Source organism: Symphalangus syndactylus, chromosome 13 (genome assembly GCF_028878055.3).
Source record: "Symphalangus syndactylus isolate Jambi chromosome 13, NHGRI_mSymSyn1-v2.1_pri, whole genome shotgun sequence".
In the NCBI taxonomy this organism is placed as follows: Eukaryota; Metazoa; Chordata; class Mammalia; order Primates; family Hylobatidae; genus Symphalangus; species Symphalangus syndactylus.
The window spans coordinates 20,191,821-20,212,819 of NC_072435.2; the positions used below are offsets into that span (position 1 = coordinate 20,191,821).

At 50.9% G+C, this 20,999-nt stretch overlaps 2 protein-coding genes across 7 annotated transcripts in view; both read right to left on the minus strand.

Moving 5' to 3' along the window:
- Nucleotides 1-2,681, minus strand: part of ZNF324B (zinc finger protein 324B) — a 45,244-nt gene extending 42,563 nt beyond the window's left edge. The window contains 1 exon segment of the mRNA XM_055236207.2: nucleotides 1,811-2,681. The gene's annotated coding sequence lies outside the window, so the exon portion shown is untranslated.
- Nucleotides 2,682-2,812: 131 nt separating this feature from the next.
- ZNF584 (zinc finger protein 584) lies at nucleotides 2,813-19,224 on the minus strand. 6 transcript variants are annotated; one of them, XM_063615372.1, is made up of 5 exons: nucleotides 13,657-18,564; nucleotides 12,709-12,835; nucleotides 5,795-5,915; nucleotides 5,499-5,622; nucleotides 2,813-4,325 (listed from the first exon to the last, which is right to left on the minus strand). In XM_063615372.1, exons 1-5 carry the CDS (start codon nucleotides 13,672-13,674, stop codon nucleotides 4,278-4,280), a joined length of 438 nt encoding a protein of 145 aa, XP_063471442.1. In that variant the 5' UTR covers nucleotides 13,675-18,564; the 3' UTR covers nucleotides 2,813-4,277. The 6 variants fall into 6 exon arrangements, with proteins under 6 accessions (XP_063471442.1, XP_055092183.2, XP_055092184.2 ...); XM_055236208.2 differs by lacking the exon at nucleotides 5,499-5,622 and having other exon boundaries at nucleotides 5,793-5,915; nucleotides 12,709-12,859; nucleotides 13,657-18,113; XM_055236209.2 differs by lacking the exon at nucleotides 5,499-5,622 and having other exon boundaries at nucleotides 5,793-5,915; nucleotides 13,657-18,111.
- Nucleotides 19,225-20,999: the final 1,775 nt, after the last annotated feature.

Sequence of the window (20,999 nt, forward strand, 5' to 3'; positions counted from 1 at the left end):
ATCTCAGCTACTCGGGAGACTGAGGTAGGAGAATCGCTTGACCCCGGGAGGCGGAGGTTGCAGTGTGCTGAGATCACACCACTGCACTCCAGCCTGGGCAACAGAGCGAGACTCCATCTCAAAAAAAATAAAATAAAAGTGGGTATAAGCCGGGAACAGTGCCACACCTGTAACCCCAGCACTTTGGGAGTTTGAGGCTAGAAGATCACTTGAGCCCAAGAGTTCAAGATCACCCTGGGCATATGGCAAAACCTTGTCTCTTAAAAAAAAAAAAAAATTTAAAGAGATGGGGTCTTGCCGTGCTGCCCAGGCTGGTCATGAACTTCTTGGCTCAAGCGATCCTCCCATCTCAGTCTCCCAGAGTGCTGGCATTACGGGCATGAGCCACCAAACCTGACCCCCTCAAAAAAAAAATTTTTTTTTTTTTGAGACGGAGTCTTGCTCTGTCACCTAGGCTGGAGTGCAGTGGTGCGATCTTGGCTCACTGCAACCTCTGCCTCCCTGGTTCAAGCAATTCTCCTGCCTCAGCCTCCCAAGTAGCTGGGACTACAGGCGCCCGCCACCACGCCCGGCTAATTTTTTTGTATTTTTAGTAGAGACAGGGTTTCACTATGTTAGCCAGGATGGTCTCAATCTCCTGACCTCATGATCCACCCGCCTCGGCCTCTCAAAGTGCTGGGATTACAGGCGTGAGCCACTGCGCCCAGCCAATTTTTTTGTATTTTTAGTAGAGGCGGGGTTTCACCATGTTGGCCAGGCTGGTTTCAAACTCCTGACCTAAAGTGATCTGCCCACCTTGGCCTCCCAAAGTGCTAGGATTACATGCATGGGCCAACACGCCCAGCCTAAAACGATTTTTTTTTTAAATTAGCTGAGTGTGGTGGCGTGCAACTGTAGTCTCTGCTACTCAGGAGGCTGAGGTAGAAGGATCACATGAATCCCAGGAGTCAAGGGTGCAGTGAGCCGTGATCACACCACTACACTCCAGGCTGCGTGACACAGCAAGACTCTGAAAAGGTCCCATAAACCGCAAGATCTGGATCCATACTTTGGTTACCCTACCTGTCTCCCTTGAGCCCCAGAGGGAGAGCCCTGACACTATGACAGCAAAAACTTGACAATCGCAAAGGCTACAGCATCCAGAGACACCAGGAGTACTGGCTGGGTCACAAAAGGCACATCCCAGGACTATAGAATCTTTTTTTTTGAGACGGAGTCTCGCTCTGTCACCCAGGCTGGAGTGCAGTGGCGCGATCTCGGCTCACTGCAAGCTCCGCCTCCCGGGTTCATGCCATTCTCCTGCCTCAGCCTCTCCGAGTAGCTGGGACTATAGGCGCCCGCCACTATACCCAGCTAATTTTTTTGTATTTTTAGTAGAGATGGGGTTTCACCGTGGTCTCGATCTCCTGACCTCGTGATCCGCCCGCCTCGGCCTCCCAAAGTGCTGGGATTACAAGCGTGAGCCACCGCGCCCGGCAACTATAGAATCTTTCAGTCTCAGGATAATGGCCATGAGAGGTGAACAGCCCAGAGAGGATGAGAATCTAGAAAGTCTGTAGATTATTTGCTGACAGTGACCTTGACACAAATAACAGGTCTGCAACTGCTGAGAAGTTCTGGTGCCCTCACCCCAGGAAACCTCAGTTGCTGGAACATTTGTGGATGCCTCTTTAGAACTGGCTGAAGTCCTCTTCTTTATCAGACATTTCACTCCATACTACTTCACTCAGTATTTCTATGCCCACTTACTCTACTCAAATTACTCTACCCAACAGGCCCCTATAGGTCTTACGGTCAGTCTATAACTTACCTCCATATTCCAGATTTTGGAGAATATGACTTTTGAGCTGAATCTGGAAACAGCTCCTTCTGACCAATGCTGGAAGTTCTGGAACATTCCCTGGGAACAAGGAACCCAACTTTTTCTGTCCATAAACATATAGAAGATCTCTCACCAACTATTCCCTTCCACAAGGTGAGCTCTGGACCCACAAAAAAGCCTGACATCCAGGCTACAAGTCTTTCCCTGGAGGACTGAGGGGCCAATACAAATTAGGCCAACCTTGACCAGAGCTATTTTCTGTCATCCTGCCATCCCCACTGAGGCAGAAAAAACTCAAGAGACGACCTCCACAAAAGCCATTCCCTCAACTTATGGTGATAGTGCCGGATTCTATTCTCAATCTCTCCACACACAGGGATCAGAACCTCAATATTAAAAGAGACTTGGCAGGGCACAGTGGCTCACAACTATAATACCAGCACTTTGGAAGGCTGAGGCAAGAGGACTGCTTGAGGCGAAGAGTTCATGACCAGCCTGGGCAATGTAGCAAGATCCTGTCTCTATAAAAAATTTTTAAAATGAGTCAGATGTGGTGCCATACAAGTACAATCCTAGCTATTCAATACGCTGAAGCAGGAGGATCACTTGAGTCCAGCAGTTCAAGTCTGCAATGAGCTAGGTTCACACTACTGCACTCCAGCCTGGGCGAGACTGTGAGACCCTGTCTCTAAAAAAACTAGGCCAGGCGCAGTGGTTCCCAGCACTTTGGGAGGCCAAGGCAGGAGGATAGCTTGAGGCTCAGAGTTTGAGACCAGCTTGGGCAATACAGCAAGACCCTGTCTACAAATAAAAAAAAAAATTAGCCAGGTGTGATGGCACACACCTGTAGTGCCAGCTACTCAGGAGGCTGAAGCAGGAAGATTCCTTGAGACCAGCAGTTCAAGGCTGTGGTGAGCTATGATGGCACCACTGCATTCCAGCCTGGGCAACAGAATAAGACCATCTCAAAAAAAAAAAAAAAAATTTAAGTGGCTTAAACAATAAAGCCTTTATTACCACACAGTCCAGAGCAGTATGAGACAGTCCATGCTAGGGCATGACAAATACCATGTGTAATGTCAACCATGTCCATGAAAATGGTAAACCTTCCCAGGAAGCCTCCAGAAGATACCAGCTCAGCTCCTCTGGCCAGAGGTGGGTCATGTCCACAGCTAAACCAGTCAAGGGTAGGGAATGAGGCCTGTTTTGGGCTCCACCATTAATGACTCTGTACTGTTTAGAGCAAGGAGCACAAGGTCTGCTGTCCCACTTGCTGTAGGGACCTTATGGGGTGGATAGAGGTGGATGGCGGTGGATAAACTGAGTGATGTGACACTGCCAACAGCCCCAGGCAAGTCAGAGTGCAATGTGGCTCCTGAAAGCTTCCCACACACTGGGCACACACGGGAACTCTCCCTGGGGTGGGTGTTGGGATGTACAAGGTTTAGCTTCTTTCAGATGGCACTCTCACGGCCACTCTCCTCAACCTCCTTTCTGGAATAAGACTTTTCCTGATGAACACGGTGCTAGCAGCTAATGACTTTCCCATGTGACCTGTCCTCCTGAGGCCTTTCTGGAGTATGGACTTTCTTGTGCTGAAGGAGGGTGGAACTATGTTTGAAGGCTTTCCCACACTCTGTACATTTATAAGACCTCTCTTCAGTGTGGAACTGCTGGTGCCGATTGCGGTAGGACCTGGTAGTGAAGGTTTTCCCACACAGGCTACATTCATAGGGCCGTTCCCCAGTGTGGACTTTCCAGTGCTGATAGAGGCCTGAACGGGTCACGTAGCCTTTCCCACATTGCTTGCATTCAAAAGGCCTTTCTCCAGTGTGAACTCGCTGGTGAAGAATGAAGCTATTATTGTATTTAAAGAACTTCCCACATTCTGTACACTCATAGGGCCTTTCTCCAATGTGCACTTTCCGGTGCCGAATGAGGGTAGACAGAACACTGAAGGTTTTCCCACATTTGCTGCACTCATAAGGCCTTTCTCCAGTGTGAATCCTCTGGTGTAGAACAAGTGCATCTTTGCGGTTGAAGGTTTTACTACAGTCACTACACTTAAAAGGTTTTATACCTGTGTGAACCTTCTGGTGTTTCCTCAGCTTAGATGGGTAACTGAAGGTCTTCCCACACTCATTACACACATGGGCTGTTTCTCCAGTGTGAATTTTTCGGGGGTTAATATGAGTTGACTTCTCCTTGAAAGCACTTCTGCCTGTTGGGCATCTGAAGGGTCTCTCTTCAGAATGCGTTATCAGATGGTCAAGAAGGGCAAAGGCCTTTAAGAACACCTTCCCACAGTCACTGCATTTGAACAGCTTCTCTGCCACATGGACTCCTTGCTGTTGCCCACAACTGGAACCAGGTGGGAAGGCTGCCCCATGCTCAGTGTGCCTTCTTGGTTTCCCCTCACTATGAGTGTCCTGGTGCTGGATGACTCTGTAGCTCTTCAGATGCTCAGGATGGGCTCTCTCATCCTCCACTCTACACAAACCATCTGAAAGCAGAGATGAATCTATTACTAAGAGTTGAACTAGAGGGAGGAGGTACCTTCATCACCAGTGCATGTCAGACACACCCAAAAGGACTCCACAGAACTGTTGAAAGGGCCAGGCATGGTGGCTCACGCCTGTAATCCCAGTGCTTTGGGAGGCCGAGGCGGGCAGATCACCTGAGGTCAGGAGTTCGAGATGAGCCTGACCAACACAACGAAACCCCATCTCTTCTAAAAATACAAAATTAGCCGGGTGTGGTGGCGCATGCCTGTAATCCCAGATACTTGGGAGGCTAAGGCAGGAGGATCACTTGAATCTGGAGGCGGAGGTTGCAGTGAGCTGAGATCGTGCCATTGCACTCCAGCCTGGGCAGTAAGAGCAAAACTCCGTCTCAAAAAAAAAAAAATTAGCTGGGCATGTTGGCAGGTGCCTGTAGTCCCAGCTACTCATGAGGCTGAGGCAGGAGAATGGCATGAATCCAGGAGGCAGAGGTTGCAGTGAGCTGAGATTGCACCATTGCACTCCAGCCTGGGCAATAAGAGCAAAACTCCATCTTAAAAAAAAAAGAAAAAAAGAATTGCTGAAAAGTTGCTAGGAAAGGTCAGGGTTGGGAAAGCCTGGCCCAACTGAATATGGCTCCACCAGACTACAGACTAAGGAAAACATCAACTGAGATGAGGGCACAAGATAGGATGCAATGCAGGGAAGAGAGGTGGGGTCTCCAAGTCACTCCTCTGCAAAGGGTTCCAGCAGGGACTTGGCTGCTGGTGACAGCCAAGCACTATGAGGAGGCATGTGTCTAGTCCCAGCAAAATGTGATTCCAAAATAGTAGCTGGTGTTTAAGTATTAATTAAGGATTGGTTGCCGGGCGCGGTGGCTCACGCTTGTAATCCCAGCACTTTGGGAGGCCGAGGCGGGCGGATCACGAGGTCAGGAGATCGAGACCATGGTGAAACCCCGTCTCTACTAAAAATACAAAAAATTAGCCGGGCGTGGTGGCGGGCGCCTGTAGTCCCAGCTACTCGGAGAGGCTGAGGCAGGAGAATGGCGTGAACCCGGGAGGCGGAGCTTGCAGTGAGCCGAGATAGTGCCACTGCACTCCAGCCTGGGCGACAGAGCAAGACTCCGTCTCAAAAAAAAAAAAAAAAAAAAGGATTGGCTGAAGTTCAAATACCTGTTTAAGGATATGTGCACGTTTCAAGACATGCACTGAGTCGCCAGCAGTAGACAGCTCTGCACAGATACAGAGAAGGGCAATGAGGAGACACAGGCCAGAGAGGCAGGAACATGCAGGGCCCGAAAATCATGGTAGAGATGGCAGACTGCACAGTGTCCAGATAAGACAGGAAAGGTGGAAGGAAATAAGGTATGGTCGCTGCCCTCAACACCAAAGTATCAGTGTATGCAGGTACTCAGCATTCTGTGAGCCCACTGCTGAAACCAAGGTATTCCCCTCCACTCCACTTACCAAGACCAAAACCTCTCCTGGCTTCTGCTCTGCTGACTGGAGTCACATCCACCCAGCTGGGCACCCATGACTGTTCATCATCCTCCAGCTGGGTAAACACAGGGGATCTCGAAGGTGCAAGTCCTGTGGGTGACAGGTAGTAAAAGAAACAGGCTGGGCATGGTGGCTCATGCCTGTAATCCCAGCACTTTGGAAAGTGAGGTAGGAGATCGCTTAAACCCAGATGTTCACAACCAGCCTGGGCAACACAGTAAGACCCCAGCTCTACAAAAAATATATTATTTTAATTAGCCAGGCATGATGGCATGCACCACCTGTAGTCCCAGTTACTGGGGAGGCCATAGTGAGAGGATTGCTTGAGCCTAGGAGGTCAAAGCGTCAGTGAGTCACGATCACACCATTGCACTACAGCCTGGGCAACAGAGTGAGACCCTGTCTCAAAAACAAACAGGCCAGGCGCAGTGGCTCACGCCTGTAATCCCAGCACTTTGGGAGGCTGAGGTGGGAGGATCACGAGGTTAGGAGATCAAGACTATCCTGGCTAACACGGTGAAACCCCCCTTCTACTAAAAATACAAAAAATTAGCCAGGTGTGGTGGTGGGCACCTGTAGTCCCAGCTACTCGGGAGGCTTAGGCAGGAGAATGGCATGAACGTGGGAGGCGGAGCTTGCAGTGAGCTGAGATCACACCACTGCACTCCAGCCTGGACGACAGTGCGAGACTCTGTCTCAAAAACACAAATAAACAAACAAAAAGAAAAAAAAAGCCTTTCTATGAAGCAAAACTGACATAACTGAAGAAACAGACTGTTCAGCATTAATAAAGATTGTAATTTTCCACCATCAATAATGAATAGAACCACTAAGAAGAAAATGAACGGCCGGGCGCGGTGGCTCACGCTTGTAATCCCAGCACTTTGGGAGGCCGAGGCAGGCGGATCACGAGGTCAGGAGATCGAGACCACGGTGAAACCCCGTCTCTACTAAAAAATACAAAAAATTAGCCGGGCGCGGTGGCGGGCGCCTGTAGTCCCAGCTACTCGGAGGCTGAGGCAGGAGAATGGTGTGAACCCGGGAGGCGGAGCTTGCAGTGAGCCGAGATTGCGCCACTGCACTCCAGCCCGGGCGACAGAGCGAGACTCTGTCTCAAAAAAAAAAAAAAAAAAAAAAAAAAGAAAATGAACAAGGATGTAGTGGACTTGAACAACATGAAAACCAACTAGTCCTAACAGACATCTATAGAGCTTGCCACCTAACAACAGCAGGATATACATTGTCACATGCACATGGAACGGTCTTCAGAACGTACCATTTGCTAGGATATAAAATAAGCCTCGGCTGGGCACGGTGGCTCATGCCTGTAATCCCAGCACTTTGGGGGGCCAAGATGGGCAGATCATGAGGTCAGGAGATCGAGACCATCCTGGCTAACAAAGTGAAACCCCATCTCTACTAAAAATACAAAAAAAAAATTACCCGGGCATGGTGGCGGGCACCTGTAGTCCCAGCTACTCAGGAGGCTGAGGCAGGAGAATGGCGTGAACCCAGGAGGCAGAGCTTGCAGTGAGCTGAGATCGTGCAACTGCACTCCAGCCTGGGTGACACAGCAAGACTCTGTCTCAAAATAAATAAATAAATAAATAAAGTCTCAGTAGATTTCAAAGGATTGAAATAATGTCAAGTATGTTCTTGTCCACAAATGAATTAAAACAGAAATCAACAACAGAAAGAAATTTAGGGGCCGGGCGCGGTGGCTCACGCTTGTAATCCCAGCACTTTGGGAGGCCGAGGCGGGTGGATCACGAGGTCTGGAGATCGAGACCATGGTGAAACCCTGTCTCTACTAAAAATACAAAAACTTAGCCGGGCGTGGTGGCGGGCGCCTGTAGTCCCAGCTACTCGGAGAGGCTGAGGCAGGAGAATGGCGTGAACCCGGGAGGCGGAGCTTGCAGTGAGCCGAGACTGTGCCACTGCACTCCAGCCTGGGCGACAGAGCGAGACTCCGTCTCAAAAAAAAAAAAAAAAAAAAAAAAGAGAAATTTAGGAAACTCACAAATTTAAGGAATTTAAACAAAACATTCCTAAACATCCAGAGTCAAAGAAAAAATAAATCACATGACAATTACAAAGTACTTTGAGAGGAATGAAAATAAAAACACAGGGCTGGGTGCGGTGGCTCACACCTGTAATCCCAGCACTTTGGGAGGCCGAGGCAGGTGGATCACAAGGTCAGGAGTTTGAGACCATCCTGCCGAACACAGTGAAACCCCGTCTCTACTAAAAATACAAAAAAAAAATTAGCCGGGCGTGGTGGCGGGCGCCTGTAGTCCCAGTTACTCGGGAGGCTGAGGCAGGAGAATGGCATGAACCCAGGAGGCGGAGCTTGCAGTGAGCCGAGATTGTGCCACTGCACTCCAGCCTGGGTGACAGAGCGAGACTCCATCTGAAAAAAAACAGAAAAGAAAAGAAAAACACAACAGGCCGGGCGGTGGCTCACGCCTGTAATCCCAGCACTTTGGTAGGCTGAGGTGGGTGGATCACCTGTGGTCAGGAGTTCAAGACCAGCCTGGCCAACATGGCAAAACCCTGTCTCTACCAAAAAAAAAAAAAAACAAAAATTGCCAGGCGTGGTGGCACATGCCACTCGGAGGCTGAGGCAGGAGAATCACTTGAACCTGGGGGGTGGAGGTTGCAGTGAGCCAAGATTGCACCACTGCACTCCAGCCTGGGTGGCATCAGACTCCATCTCAAAAAAAAAAAAAAAAATTAGCTGGGCATGGTGGCACATGCCTGTAATCCCAGCAACTCCGGAGGCTGAGGCAAGAGAATTTCTTGAACCCAGGAGGTAGAGATTGCACTGAGCCGAGATTGCGCCATTGCATTCCAGCCTGGGCAACAAGACTCCATCTCAAAAAGAAAAATTAAAAAAAGAAAAAAGAAAAAGAAAAAAAAACCACAGCAAACAAAAAATTATGGGATGCAGAAAATGCAGAGCTTAGTGGGAACATTATGGCTATAACTACCCATATTTTAAAAGATCTCAAACCAATAACCTAACTTTACACCTCAAGGAACAAGAAGAAGAAAAACAAACCCAAAGATAGCAAGAGGAGGGAAATAATAAAAATTAGAGCAGAAACAAATGAAACAGAGATTAGAAAAAGAGAATCAACAAACCAAAATTTGGTTCTTTGAAAAAATCAACAAAATTGGCAAACGTTTACCTAGAGTGACAAAAAACAGAGAGAAGACTCAATACTACTTCGAATAGGAATGGAAAAAGGACATCACTAGTAACCTTATAAAAATTTAAAAATAATGAAATACTATGTACAAATGTATGCCAACAAATTGGATAACTTAGATGAAATGGACAAATTCCCAAGTAGACACAAACTATCAAAACTAACTGTCAAGAAGAAATGGAAAATCTAAATACGAATGTAACAAAGAGGGTTTTCTTGTTGTTATTAAAAAACTTTCCCCCCAACACGCACACAACCCCAAGCCCTGATGGCTTCAAAGGTGAATACTAACAATACTGAAATAAGAACACCAATACTTAACAAACTCTTCCAGAAAACGAAAGAGAAGGAAACATTCCCAACTCATCCATTGAGGTCAAAATTACCCTCATACTCAATACAGAGACATTATAAGAAAACTACACCACTGGCCGGGCGTGGTGACTCACACCTGTAATCTCAGCACTTTGGAGGCCGAAGCGGGCATATCACCTGAGGTCGGGAGTTCAAGACCACCCTGGCCAATATGGTGAAACCCCTGTCTCTACTAAAAATAAAAAAATTAGCCGGGCATAGTGGTGCGAGCCTGTAATCCCAGCTACTCAGGAGGCAGAGGCAGGAGAATCACTTGAACCCAAGAGGTGGAGGTTGCAATGAGCCGAGATCGTGCCACTGAACTCCAGCCTGGGCAACAGAGTAAGACTCTGTCAAAAAAAAAAAAACAAGTATTATAAGCCATGACAGGGAATTTATCCCAGTAATGCAAGGTTGAACATATGAAAATCAATTACTGTTGGGAGGCTGACGGGGGCAGATCACAAGGTCAAGAGATCAAGACCATCCTTGCCAACATGGTGAAACCCCATCTCTACGAAAAATACAAAAATTAGCTGGGCGTGGTGGCGCGCGCCTATAGTCCCAGCTACTTGGGAGGCTGAGGCAGGAAAATCACTTGAACCTGGGAGGTGGAGGTTGCAGTGAGCCAAGATCGCGCCACTCACTCCAGCCTGGTGACAGAACAAGGCTCCATCTCAAAAAAAAAAAGGCAATCAATTATTCTAATACGCTACGTTAACAGAAGGACAAAAATCACATGCTCATTTCATTAGACATTGGAAAAGCATTTGACAAAATCTAGTGACCTTTCTTTTTTTTTTTTTTTTTTTTTTTGAGACGAAGTTTTGCTCTTGTTGCCCGGGCTGGAGTGCAATGGAGCAATCTCAGCTCACTGCAACCTCCACCTCCCAGGTTCAAGCTATTCTCCTGCCTCAGCTTCCCAAGTAGCTGGGATTACAGGCATGTGCCACTGAACCTGGCTAATTTTGTACTTTTAGTAGAGACAGGGTTTCACCATGTTGACCACACTGGTCTTGAACTCCTGAGCTCAGGTAATCCACCTGCCTCACCCTCCCAAAATGCTGAAATTACAGGCATGAGCCACTGCACCTGCCCATGACTTTTCTTAATAAACACATTAAACGAACTAGAAAGAGAAGAGAACTTCCTCACCTGAAATGGGCATCTGCAAAAAAACCAACAGCTAACACCATACTTAACAGTGAAAGACTGAACACCCTCAAGACAGGGAACAAGGATGTCTCCTCTCCCCATTTCTACTGAATAAAGTACTGGAGGGTCTAGCTAGGTCAGTGAGGCAAAGGAAGAAGTAAAACTATCTCTATTCATAGACAGCATGATCTTATATATGGAAAATAGGAAGGAATCCACTAAAAAACTATTTGAACTAATAAACAGATTTAGTAATGCTACAGGATACAAGATTAGTATATGAAACCGATTATATGTCTACAACTAGCAATGAAGAATCCAAAATTAAATTAAGAAAACAATTCCATTTAAAATAGCATCAAGCCAGGTATGGTGGCTCATGCCTGTAATCCCAGCACTTCGGGAGGCCGAGGCGGGTGGATCACCTGACGTCAGGAGTTCAAGACCAGCCTGGCCAACATGGAGAAAACCTGTCTCTATTAAAAATACAAAAACTAGCCAGATGTGGTGGCACGCGCCTGTAGTCCCAGCTACTCGGGAGGCTGAGGCAGGAGATTCACTTGAATCCAGGAGGCGGAGCTTACAGTGAGCCAAGATCAGGCCACTGCACTCCAGCCTGGGTGACAGAGTGAGACTCCGTCTCAAAAAAAAAAAGCATCAAAAAGAATAAAGTACTTGGCCGGGCGCGGTGGCTCACGCTTGTAATCCCAGCACTTTGGGAGGCTGAGGCGGGCGGATCACGAGGTCAGGAGATCGAGACCACGATGAAACCCCGTCTCTACTAAAAATACAAAAAAATTAGCCGGGCGTGGTGGTGGGCGCCTGTAGTCCCAGCTACTCAGAGAGGCTGAGGCAGGAGAATGGCGTGAACCCAGGAGGCGGAGCTTGCAGTGAGCCGAGATTGCGCCACTGCACTCCAGCCTGGGCGACAGAGCGAGACTCCGTCTCAAAAAAAAAAAAAAAAAAAAAAAAAAAAAAAAAAAAGAATAAAGTACTTAGGAATAAATTTAACGAAAGAAGTACCTTTGTGGCCGGGCTCAGTGGCTCACGCCTGTAATCCCAGCACTTTGGGAGGCTGAGGTGGGTGGATCACGAGGTCAGGAGATCGAGACCATGGTGAAACCCCATCTCTACTAAAAATACAAAAAATTAGCTGGGCGTGGTGGCGGGCGCCTGTAGTCCCAGCTACTTGGGAGGCTGAGGCAGGAGAATGGCATGAACCCAGGAGGCGGAGCTTGCAGTGAGCCGAGATCGTGCCACTGCACTCCAGCCTGGGCGACAGAGCGAGAGCCTGTGTAAAAAAACAAAAAAAAAAGAAGTACCTTTGTACACTGATAATACAAAACATTGAAAATAAAAGAGCTAAATAAATGAAAACATATCCTATGTTCATTGACCTAAAGATTTAATATTAAGATGGCAATATTGGCTGGGCGCAGTGGCTCACGCCTGTTATCCCAGCACTTTGAGAGGCCAAGGCAGGCAGATCACGAGGTCAGGAGTTCAAGACCAGCCTGGCCAACATAGTGAAACTCCATCTCTACTAAAAATACAAAAATTAGCCAGGCATGGTGGCGCGAGCCTGCAGTCCCAGCTACTCGGGAGGCTGAGGCAGGAGAATCGCTTGAACCCTCCGCCTGGAGGCAGAGTTTGTGGTGAGCCAAGACTGTGCCACCGCACTCCAGCCTGGGCAACAGAGCGAGGCTCTGTCTCAAAAAACACGTATATATATATATATATATATTCCCCAAACTGTTCTGATTAAAATTCATGGGTCAAGGCTGGCCCAGGGAGGTCCCTGTAAAATTTCTTTTGTAGGAAGGCAAAACCGGGAGCACAGAGAAGCCATGTCTTCAAGAGAGCCACATGGCCAGGAAAAGGCAGAGCTTGGTGGGATTTGGTGGGCAAACTATGAAACATCTGACTCCCAAAACCTGCTCCTGGGGCAAGAGGTGTTGAGGCTGCCAACAGCATTGCTCAGAGAAAGGCAGGGAAAGAGCACACCGCCGAGTCCCACCGCCGAGTCCCACCACCCACAACACCTACAACAGGGAATCTGGGAAGGAAAGAGCCCCCATGGTCTGGCTTCGTTATGGACAGAACTTCACATGGGGAAAATGCGGGGGTAGTCAGTGTGCTGGGGGACAGTGTAAGAGACTTACCCAGTGAGCTAACGAGTGCAAAGTTCTCCAGCATCACATCCCGGTATAGGCCCTTCTGGGTCACATTAAGGAGCCCCCACTCCTCCCTGGAGAAATATACCGTCACATCCTCAAACATCACCAAGCCCTGCAATGATGGGTCCAACTGAGCCTTGGGGTCAATGATGGGCAGAAAAAAAACAACCAAAATATGGACAGAGGGACACATTCAGGCCCTTGACCTGTATCTCAGGGTCCTATCACATCTCCCCCTGACATTATCTTTCCCTATGAGCCCCAGACCCTTCCCCACCTTACTCCCTACACATACCCTTATACCTTCTTTCTATCCCAGAGGAATATCAGAGCTGCTGGTGTTATTGATGTTTCTGGTGTTACTACTGGAAACTGTGTCCAGCCCAAAGCGACATCAGGCTGGTGACCAGACTGATCCCATCTATGTGCAGGGCCAAGCGCACAGGCTCCACTCTATCTCCTGTCTGCCAATTCCAGTCCCAGAGATCACACCTCTCAGACGCAACCAAACCTGTGCTCATCCTTCTCCCTTAGGTCTCAAGTACCTGGTCCCAGGGTCCAGTTTGCCTCCTGCTCAACAAGCACAAAACTGGACAACAGAATGCCTAAAACTCTGCACCCTCAGCACAACCTCCCCAGTTTACCCTATAGGCAATTGCCTGGCCTTCCACACGCCGTTCTACACATGCGCCTCCAAGAGTGCCTGGCACAGCAACAACGACCCCATACTGTCCCAGTCCTGCGGTACATCTCCAATGGCTCCCACTGTCAAGGGCATGCCCCAGCCCTGCATCAAAGACCTCCCCCTGGAATCATACGCAGATCTCCGAGATTTCCATACGCAGATCTCCTGCCCTCCTCCAACTCTGCCCTGGCACACGCCGCCCCCCACCTGGCGGCCCCCCTCATTCCTCGGAGGCATCCTCTGCTCACCTCCGCCTCCCCGGCCATTGGACCGTGCGGGCAGAACCCGTGGCCTGGACCCACGGCCTCAGCCGAAACGCGTCCTGGGCGCGGAAACCCTCGGCCGCCGTGGAACCTTCTCGGGCAGCTCTCCCCGCGCGGGTGAAATGCGTCCGAAGACAGGGGACCGCTTCCCGGAGCCACGGGGAAGGAGGACGGTACGGAGGCCCGGGAGACCCACGGCGCCTGTCCGCGAGCGACAAGTCTGAGGAAGATGGAGCCACTCGCCGGTGGGACACGGCGCGTGGAAGGTGCGGCAAGTGTCCCTGCCCTTCACCTCGCCCAGGGGATCGCGAGGAAGTCACCCCGGCCCACGCAGAGCTGCCTGAGGCGCCGGGACAGTCTTCCTGCCGAGGATTGCGGACTGCTGGGCAACGCCGGAACTCCCGTGGCCCGCGCCTCCCCTAGCTCGGCGCCCCTCACGCCACGACCTCCATTCCCGGCTCTCCTCGCGGCGCGGCTGGGTCGTTGCCAAGGCGATAAGGGAGGGCGCCGCTAGCTCCTGAAGCGGGGCGTGAACTACGTTTCCCATAAGGAGCCTCGACGTGGGGCCGTTCAGACTTGGCCAATGGCGGCCCAGGAACGGGAACGTTCGGGCGGGCCCTGCGTGGCGCTGGGCTTCCGGCGCCGGCTTTGGGGCGGTTTGCGGCAATGGGATCGCTGGGCGGTGGGCGGTGGGCGGTGTGCGGTGTGGAGGAGATTCCGCTGGTCCGCAGAAACGAGCGAAGGCGCGAGAGTCGAAAAGTTCTGCCTCAGTGACCTGTACGCGTCCTAGCCGCTGTGAATGTTGCTGAGCCCCGATGACCTCACAGTGGAGGGGGCGGCCCCGTGACCGCGCCGCCCGGGGGCGTTCGCCAGGGCCTCCGCAGAAGCCCGCCTGTGCCCGCAACCGCCCCGAAATCCTCTCCCTGGCACCGTGTCCGCTTTACGGAGCCCGGGGCAAGGCTCAGAAAAACGTCCCAGCCAAAAACATGGTACATGCCTGTCATCAGGCTAGTCTTCAAAGAGCGGCTGGGACCAGGGGCCTAGGGACCTCGTTTAGAGGCGGCTTCGGGGGAAGGTCAGCAGTTGTGTTTCAGTTGTGTTGGGTTTTCGGCGCCCCACAATGTGGGCGACGTATGGGCCACAGGTGTGGATGCCAGGGACAGGTCGCCCTGCACACTGCCGAGGCACGGTAGGCTGGTAGTCTACCCCATATCACGCCATGGTGATCTCAGGTTTGGGGGCCTGGGAGAGGAGAGTGAGTACATGGCTGAGTACGTCAGACAGGGGGTCAAGGACAAATGAGGGGCGGACGCTGTCAGGAGAATAACCGGGCTCCTGGGTGTCCTGCGCTGAATTCAGACGCGTTCATGTTAGAGCAGGTGGGCCTGCGTCCTCCCGCACGAACGGAGTTCTTAGGCAAGGTCCAGAGGAGCTTCTACCTGAGAGTGATGCTGGAGAACTTTGCACTCAGTGCTGGGTCAGACCACTGGCACCGTCACTCTCCCCAGCCTGAACTCTGGTTTTTTTCCTCTGCTCTTTCCACGTTCCCCTTGGAAGTCGCTGTTGGTCGTGGCACTGAGGCCCAGATCATGCCACCTTCTCTAACAAGTGGCTGAGTGGACACCCCACACATTCTACCAAGGGCCGTGAGTGGCCAAGATCGGGGCTCAGAAGTCTCTGCATCTTCACAGCTGGTCACGTTCAGCTCGGTCACTTCCTGTAAGATTCCAGGCACTGCATGCACTGACATGGGTGCGTGTGGGGCCACTGGGTCCTGCCCTGGGAGCCTTCCCGGGATGTTCATTTTGTGCAGTTCTGTTTGTCTTGGAGTAAGGATTATTCTCGCTTGCTGGGGTCATGGTGTTTTGGCCTCTCCTGAGCTGGACTCTCAAAAACTCATCATCCTTCATAGGTCTGAAGGCTTCTACATTCCCACCAGCAGGTGGACCACATGAACTCAAAACTAGTTGTGGCAGAGGGACCCTGAAGAGATCTACCCCTGGTGAATGCCCCCAGGAGTGGGCTGTTCTCACACCTGGTGCCCAGCCTGTGCCCTCGCAGGTCTTGGTGCCTCCACTCAGCTCCCCAATTCCAGTCTTCTGGCCATGCCCCGCTGTGTCCCTTTCTCTCTCCTTAGTGCCTAGCTGTGTAATGTTTGCCTCTCCTTAACATGTCCTCAGCTGACCCCATATCCTCAGATAGTCCTTGCAACCCTGTTCCTCAGTGACACCTGTGTATTCTCTCCATTGGAGACACAGGTGGGACGCCCCCAAGCTCATGGTACATGCCTGTCATCAGTACCCCTGGACTGTCATGGTGGGTCAGTCTGCCCTAGGCTGGACTGACGAGCCTGTTCATTCCCCACAGGATTGCCCTTTACAGTTCATGAGTTCCCCCAACTGGAGTGCAGACAAGAGCACCGATTGATGGACCAGGTAGACTTGAAACCAGGAATAGCACAAGTTAGCACAAGTTATCAAAGAGGCTCAGCCGTGGACATTGCAAGCTGGGGATGGAAGTAACCCTGGAGTTGAGCTGTTCTCACACCTGGTGTCTGAGTTATACCCCTGGTGTCTGGGTACCAAGGTCACTAGTCTTGCCACTTTTCTATGTTCCTGATCCCCTACTAAACAGTCCACCTTTTCGCCTACTTCCCCTGACTCCTGTACCCTGTCCCCCACTTGTCCCCTCTTTCTGCCTAGTTTGAAGACACTGGTCATCCCATAACATGTCCTGGGCTAATACATATCCTCAAATCGTTCTTGAAAATCTGTTCCTCTGTGAGATGGGCCTGATCTCTCCCATGGGTGGAGCAGAGGAGTAGAGGGTCCAGGGCCTGAGGCTCCCATAGGCTAAGTATTTGCCCTGAGTCATAAAGCTGGTGGGAGGCAGTGCTACAGCTTGATTCCAGTAAGTCTCAGACCAAAGTTCTCTCTTAACCACTTACCTTTCCTGGGCTTAACAGCTCATTATGTTTTTCCTGGCACCGCTTCATTGGACCTCATTTTAGTTTCTTCTTCCTTTTTTCTTTTTGAGACGGAGTCTTGCTCTGTCACCCAGGCTGGAGTGCAGTGGCATGATCCCACAGCAACCTCTGCCTCTCGGGTTCAAGCAATTCTCCTGCCTCAGCCTCACGAGTAGCTGGGACGACAAGCGCATGCCACCACACCCGGCTAATTATTGTATTTTTAGTAGAGTTGGGGTTTCACCATTTTGGCCAGGATGGTCTCCATCTCCTGACCTCATGATGCGCCCACCTCAGCCTCCCAAAGTGCTGGGATTACAGGCATGAGCTACCGCACCCGGCCTATTTGTTAACATTTTAAAATGAGTATTAGTACATTATTAACTAAACCCATATTGTACATCATATGGGTTTTCACAAATGCATAAACTCATGTATCCACCATTACAATATAGTACAAAATACTTTCACTGCCCCCAAAAATTACTTGTGCTACTATTCATTCCCCCCTCCCTCCCTCCCACTGAGCCCCTGGCAGTCACTGCTTTACTGTCTCTATAGCTTTACCTTTTCTAGAATGTCATAAACTTGTAATCATACAGTATGTAGCTTTCTCAGTCTGGCTTCTGTCACTTACCAATATGCATTTCAGACTCTTCCATGCCTTTCATAACTTGGTAGCACAGTTAATTTTATTGCTGAATGATATTCCATTGTGTGGATGTAACACAGATGAGCCATTTATCTGTTGAAGGACATCTGGGTTGATTCAAGTTTTGAGCAATTATGAATAAAGCTGCTATAATAATTTGTGTGGTTTTCACATGGACATAAGTTCTCAACTCACTTGTGCAAATACCCAGGAGTGTGATTGCTGCATCATATGGTAAGACTATATTTAACTTTTTGTAAGAAACTGCCAAACTGTCTTCCAAAGTGGCTATGCCATTTTGCCTTTCTACCAGCAGTATTCGAGAGTTCCCATTGCCTCATAACCTTGCTAGCATATGGTGCTATCACTGTTTTGCATTTTAGCCATTCTAATAGATGTATAGTAGTATCTCATTATTGTTTCAATTTGCCATTCCCTAATGGCATATGATGTGTAGCACATTTTCATGTGCCTATTTGCCAGCTATGTATCTATTTTTCTTAGGTGAGGGGTCTGTTCAGACCTATGGCCTTTTTTTTTTTTTTTTGAGACGCAGTTTCGCTCTTTTTGCCCAGGCTGGAGTGCAATGGTGCGATCTCGGCTTGCCGCAACCTCCGCCTCCCGAGTTCAAGCGATTCTCCTGCCTCTCAGCCTCCCAAGGAGCTGGGATTACAGGCATGTGCCACCACGCCCAGCTAATTTTGTATTTTTAGTACAGATGGGGTTTCTCCATGTTGGTCAGGCTGGTCTCGAACTCCTGACCTCAGGTGATCCACCCACCTCGGCCTCCCAAAGTGGTGGGATTACAGGCGTGAGCCACCGCGCCCAGCCTTGAATTGTACACTCAAAATGGGCAAATTATATGGTATGTAAATTATTTTTTAAAAAATCTGTGATGTTTTGAAAGAACAAGTAGATGTCTGGGAGATTCTTTGGAGAAGTCCAGTACTTAATGTGAAGTTTTGCACAACGATAAAAATGAAAGCACCCATCCCCCTGGTGGGGGGATATAGATCACAGGTAGCTTGTGGCCCCTCTTGGGCACTTCTCCCACCACCCTCTGCTCTTTCTGCAGAGGCTTACAGAGCAGAGGAAACCCCAACCTAGGGCGAGACTCCCAGCTTTGCCACGCCAAGCCGGGCCCCAGGGGAGCCAGTGCGAACCCTAGTCTCTTCCCTGGGATGAGAGGACCTCAGGTCTAACCGGGTCTGCAGGTAGGTGTGGGGTTAGAGCGGATCAACTATGTGATCCTATAAACCTATGTTCGAATTTGACCGCATTTTAAAAAACACTTACCCCCCCCCTGCAAACGGAGTCTCTCGCTCTGTCGCCCAGGTTGGAGTGCAGTGGCGCGATTTCGGGCCACTGAAGCCTCCGCCTCCCGGCTTCAAGCGATTCTCCTGCCTCAGCCTCCCGAGTGGTTAGGACTACAGGCGCCCGCCATCACGTCCGGCTAAAAAAAAACAAAACAAAAAAAAAACTTTTTTTTTTTTGAGAAGGAGTCTCACTTTATATAGGATCCTCACGTTATACTATGTGTTTGGATCTGCGTTAAAATGTATTCATAACTATATGATCTGTACTCACAATCACCGCCCCCAGACAACTGAAGCCCGCGGGGCCGGGGACAAAACGCGTGAGGGCGCTCGAAGGGACTGGTCTCTCGCTTGCTGCTCACCTAAGGCCCGCAGCCTCCTGTCCCCCATCCTGGGGTCCCGCGGCCTCGAGTCACAACCTTGGGCCCCACAGCCTCGCTCTGCGCGCCGCAGCCTTTCCTCTCGCCAGCGCCATCGGAGTGCTGGTGCTCACTGCTCTCAGCACTCGCTCCCCGAGTTCCCCGCGGTTCCAGCGCCTGACGCATTCTCCGGCGCAACGTGGTCGTCATGGCAACGCCGGCCTCGGGTCCCTGATTGGCCGTCGAGTCTGGCGCGCCTTCCCTGCCTCACTTACTAGAGCTGCGGCGCGGAGGCGACGCGCGCGCACCACAGGCGGGATGAGTTGTTATGGCGACCAGAGTCCCGCCTCTTCAGCCCTACATAGGGCCTCCGATTGGTCCGCGCTTCCCCGAAGGCCTCACCGCATTCTGGGCGGGGCCCGCCCGAGGCATGAGGAGGGAGAAGGCAGGGCCGTGACTATGAGGGCGGAGGAGAGAACTGCGGCTGTGATCTGCGGAAGGAGGGAAACCCAAGGATGCCAGCACGTGCGGTTGAGGTGAGAAGGGATCTTGCAGAACGCTTCCAGGACCCAGATTCGAATGCACGCCCTGCCCAGCTGGTCAGCCTCAGTTTCCCCATCTGTCAGTCTGGACAGTGATGCTCCCAGCGTCCGGCGAAGCCCCGCTCTTGGCCCTTGGTCCCTCGGCCTGATCACAAGAGGATGCCGCGACGGCCGGGGACGGGTCTGGCGTGGGCAGGGACCTCTCCGACCCTCATTGAAGAAAGAATGGTGGAACCCGAAAACCGGGCCCTGGCGTCCCTCCTGCAAGGTGGGGAGGAGAGCTGGACGGCAGGATTTGGGAAGGGCTTGGGGAGCAGAGCCCCCTGAGCGTGGCGGGGGAGGCAGTGCTACCAGAACCATGGTTCGGTTGGCTCAGCCGCCTGGACCTCATCTGCTCCCTGAGGTTGGTCTTTGCTCCGCACCCTGGTGCGGCCTGGTACACAGAAGGCGCTCAGTAAACACTTGCGGATGAAGGAAAAAAAGAATTTATTGTTGTCCATTTACAGAAAAGAGAATCAAAGCTGTCTCGTGCTGGGCCCTCTGGCACCCGGCTTCGCAAGCACCCAGGCCTGCCAGGAGGAGCAAGTCTGGGGCCGAAGTGCCAAGGGGCAGGGTGTACAGCAGTGATGGGGTGGGCCGAGAGAGGCTAGGAGAGCACAACTCCAGCTCTGGAGAAACAGGAGATTGGCTGAGGCTGGGCAAGGGTGAGAGGCGTCCCCCTGGGTGGTTTCAGGCAGCCCCTTTGTTTGAAGGCAGTGGGTAGGCAGGCAGACACCGGGCACCAAGGTGGTAATCAGCAGACCAGATGATCAGCAACTCCTAGGCTCAGTCATCAGCCTCATTTTACTGCAAGAGAGAATGAGGCCTCTGGCTCCAAGCTGGTAGAGTGCAGAAGCCACAAAAGCCCCTAGGAGCGAGCTGGTTAAGACAGAGAATGGGGCCAGCCCCACCCCCGGCCTCCCCAGTCCTCCTGTATTTGTGCTGCCTATGCTACTGGCCTCAATGCCAGCTCCTGAGCATCCTTTAGGATACAGCTCTCTCCTCCAGGCAGCCTTCCTGGACCACCCTCAGGCACAGAACATCCTCTCCCTCTTCTGTGCAACACCAGGCAAGGGCCCCTTTCTGACCCCCCTGCTTGGCCCATCTGGGTCAGATCTACTATTGCACACCCCCACTCCCCTAGGTTGGGTGGGAGAGGGAAGCAATGAGGAAGATCTCTGAGACCCTATGGTAGGCAGAATAATGGCCTCCCAACATATCCTGGTCCGAATCCCTGGAACTTGTGAATCTTTTACCTGACACCACAAAATGGACTTTGCAGGTGTGATTAAATTAATGATCATGAGATGGGGAGACTATCTTGGATTATCCGGGTGGGCGCTATGTCCTTGTAGTGTCCTTATAAGTGAAAGAGGGATGCAGGAGGGTCAGAGAGATCTGAAGATGCTGCACTGCTGGCTTTGAAGGAGCCAGGAGCCAAGGAATGCAGCCCTA

Bases quoted from the DNA above. Each gene is read 5' to 3' on its own strand.
- ZNF584 (XM_055236208.2), bottom strand. The intron at 5,916-12,708 runs GTAAGTCTCTTA...TGTCACCCACAG, and splicing joins TGCACTCGTTAGCTCACTGG to GACTTGCACCTTCGAGATCC. The intron at 4,326-5,792 runs GTAAGTGGAGTG...CTCTGCTTTCAG, and splicing joins CAGGAGAGGTTTTGGTCTTG to ATGGTTTGTGTAGAGTGGAG.